The following is a 2,733-nucleotide window of genomic DNA, read 5'->3' on the forward strand; positions in this document are numbered from 1 at the left end:
GATGACAATTTTGATAAATTGAGAGATTATTTTTAAAATATTAAAGAGTAAGGGGAGTAATGTCAAAGTTCCAAACCATATCATGATGACCTTATAATTTGTGTAATAAGACAAGTTATAAGGTATTTAACTATAAACGAATTTTTGATAAACAAACAAATCAAATATGTAAATTATTATATTTGAATTGTTTGATATACAATTACCAAAAAAACATTTGATTTTTCTTAAATGATCTGCAAATCAAATTTAAATGTATAATTAGATGACTGAAATACTCGAACTAGTTGATAATCATCGGGCAACTTCCAACCCCCCGTACTTTATGTCATCTTTCTCACTCAGTATTGTATCATTTCATGTGCACTCAAACCCATATCTGGCTATAGTTCATGAAATTAGCTTCACAAATATCACCAAGGTAAATTCTCTTCACTCCAGGCCAGGTTATGCTTTTTAACATGCCGATCAAAATGAACATAGTAGTTCTTGGTTCGTCCACATCCTCCCCCCAATCCCACCCCCACCTCCTCCAAAAAAAAGAAAATCAATCCAGTGTTACAATTTTTTGTCGAGTAGCATTTGTTTTCTTCTGCTTTTCAGTTACATCCTTCTATTTTCAATTAGGTAATTTTATTTTCATAAATAAACCCAAGGTATGAATCCCATTGCTTGATTTTATTCTTGAGGTCTTCTTCTGGAAGATCTGAGCTTAGCGTTTTATTTTCTTATGAATTCTAATTCGTGGCTATGCTGATTACTAGAAGTTACTATCTACGTTGTATGAACTTATATTTTTGATTGATTGACATGTAAGATCTGACATAATGATATCATGACAGGCGTGCATTGGTGCCAAGGTGATTGCTAGTGAAGCTTTGTCAGCTATTAGGAAGGATGTTTTGTCAAAATGTTACGGTAAGTTAGCCAATAGTAGTATCCTTAGAGCATTCATTAGTCATGTCTACCATTGCTTCTCTACAGCGTGAACCATTAAATATCTACATATAATTCGATGTTAGGAGGGACATCATGTAGTAGTTGTTTTGCTCCTGATTGTACACTGGCATCAAAGAGATAGTTTGAAATATTTGTCTCTTTTTTTTTTCAGGAGGTGATATTACGAGGAAAAAGAAGTTGCTAAAGAAGCAGGTGACTTTTTTCTCTATTCATTCTGTAGTATTTATGCTTAGAGTTTCTTTTATCTGTTTTGTTAGAAGCAAATAGCTGCTCATTCAAGAAAACTGTTGAACTTGAATATCCTTTTGCCTATTGGACAAGGTCGATGTGCATATCAGGTGATGTGCATATATAATATAATCTAAAATTGTTGGTAATATATAAGTATACAAAAGTAGAAATAATGTATCTGTTATAAATAGCGGTAAATAGCCCCGCAATAGCGGCACTAATAGCGTTAGCGGTCCCTTCCCGCGACGCTGTCGCCCGCTACGCTATCGCGCAATAGCGGTGACATATTGTGGAATATGTCTGTTCGTAAAAACGGCCAATAGTGTGTCATAACGATAAATAGTGAGCGATTACATTCGAAATTTGCTTTTTGACTGCTATTTAAAAGAGGTTTGAGGCTTATTTTTTTAAAATTAAACTAAACCCTTGACTATTGCATTCCACCGTCTCCTGTGATTTTCAGCATACTCCCGCCACCTCATAGCCTTTGGCACCTACCTTGATACTTCCTCTCACCTCCTTAACCGTGAGCTTCTCTTAGGGTAGTCCTGTCACCGCTAAGCTCTTCTTCTCGAAGACGACAACTTTTTAACTCCTCCAGTCATCTTCGGTATTACGTGATGGTTACATGTCTATTTCATGTTTAGGATCTCACGTGATGGTTACATGTCTATTTCATGTTTAGGATCTCTTTAAATCATCCAATATGTACTTTTAGATTTTTTAGATTTGTCTATTTCATGTTTAGGATCTCTTTAAATCATCCAATATGTACTTTTAGATTTTTTAGATTTTTTTTAATTTTTCTTTTTTCAGTATTTATACATATCTAAATTAGATTGCTATTTGATTTTACGCTTTTTACCGCTATTTTACCACAATAGCTCGAAATAGCCTTAGTGATGTCTCACCGTTACGTGACGCTATCCGTTATTGATAACATTGGTTTATGATCATTAACCAATTATAGAAACTTATTTAGAAACAACAGCCTACTAAAATTTTGCTAAAATGCTACATGTGGTTAGAATTTTTGCTGAAAACATTAAAGAAATTTTGTAGAACTGTGTTGTTTTGTAACAAGCTATATAAAAGGATATATCGGCCGGCCATGTTAGGGATATATAACCCAACAATTGCCAAAAATTGGTAAAAAATTTTTAAGCTATATTGTTTTGCGGCAAGCCTTTTAAAAGGGTATATCGCCCGCTATATCAGATGTATCGGGGAATTTTAAAACAACGATAGTGAAATTGAGTTCCATTTCAGATAGAGAGTAAGATTGATTGATAGTTAAATATGATTGGACTCTTGATCATTGCTAGGTTTGTCCATTACGAAGATGGTCTGGACTAATCTACTTGGACCTAATTGGCTCAAAAGAATTAATCCTATATGTTTTTATTTTCGGAGGATTTAGTACAATATGAAGGGTGATGTAATTTGTATGACTAGCATGGTCAAGCGCCTATGTTTTTTGGGTTAATCCCCCAACCCCAACAAAATCTTCAGGGTGTGAGTAAACCCCTGAATTGTCACTAG

General features: G+C 34.2%; 1 protein-coding gene across 1 annotated transcript in view; it reads left to right on the plus strand.

The window, feature by feature from the left end:
* Nucleotides 1–2,733, plus strand: part of LOC109844301 (translation factor GUF1 homolog, chloroplastic) — a 63,507-nt gene that overhangs the window by 59,610 nt on the left and 1,164 nt on the right. Inside the window, exons 20-21 of the mRNA XM_020413288.1 lie at nucleotides 843–918; nucleotides 1,112–1,152. Coding sequence (XP_020268877.1) covers nucleotides 843–918; nucleotides 1,112–1,152 — 117 coding nt within the window. The remainder of the gene's footprint in view (nucleotides 1–842; nucleotides 919–1,111; nucleotides 1,153–2,733) is intronic.

The sequence above is a fragment of the Asparagus officinalis genome, chromosome 6, assembly GCF_001876935.1.
Source record: "Asparagus officinalis chromosome 6, Aspof.V1, whole genome shotgun sequence".
In the NCBI taxonomy this organism is placed as follows: domain Eukaryota; kingdom Viridiplantae; phylum Streptophyta; class Magnoliopsida; order Asparagales; family Asparagaceae; genus Asparagus; species Asparagus officinalis.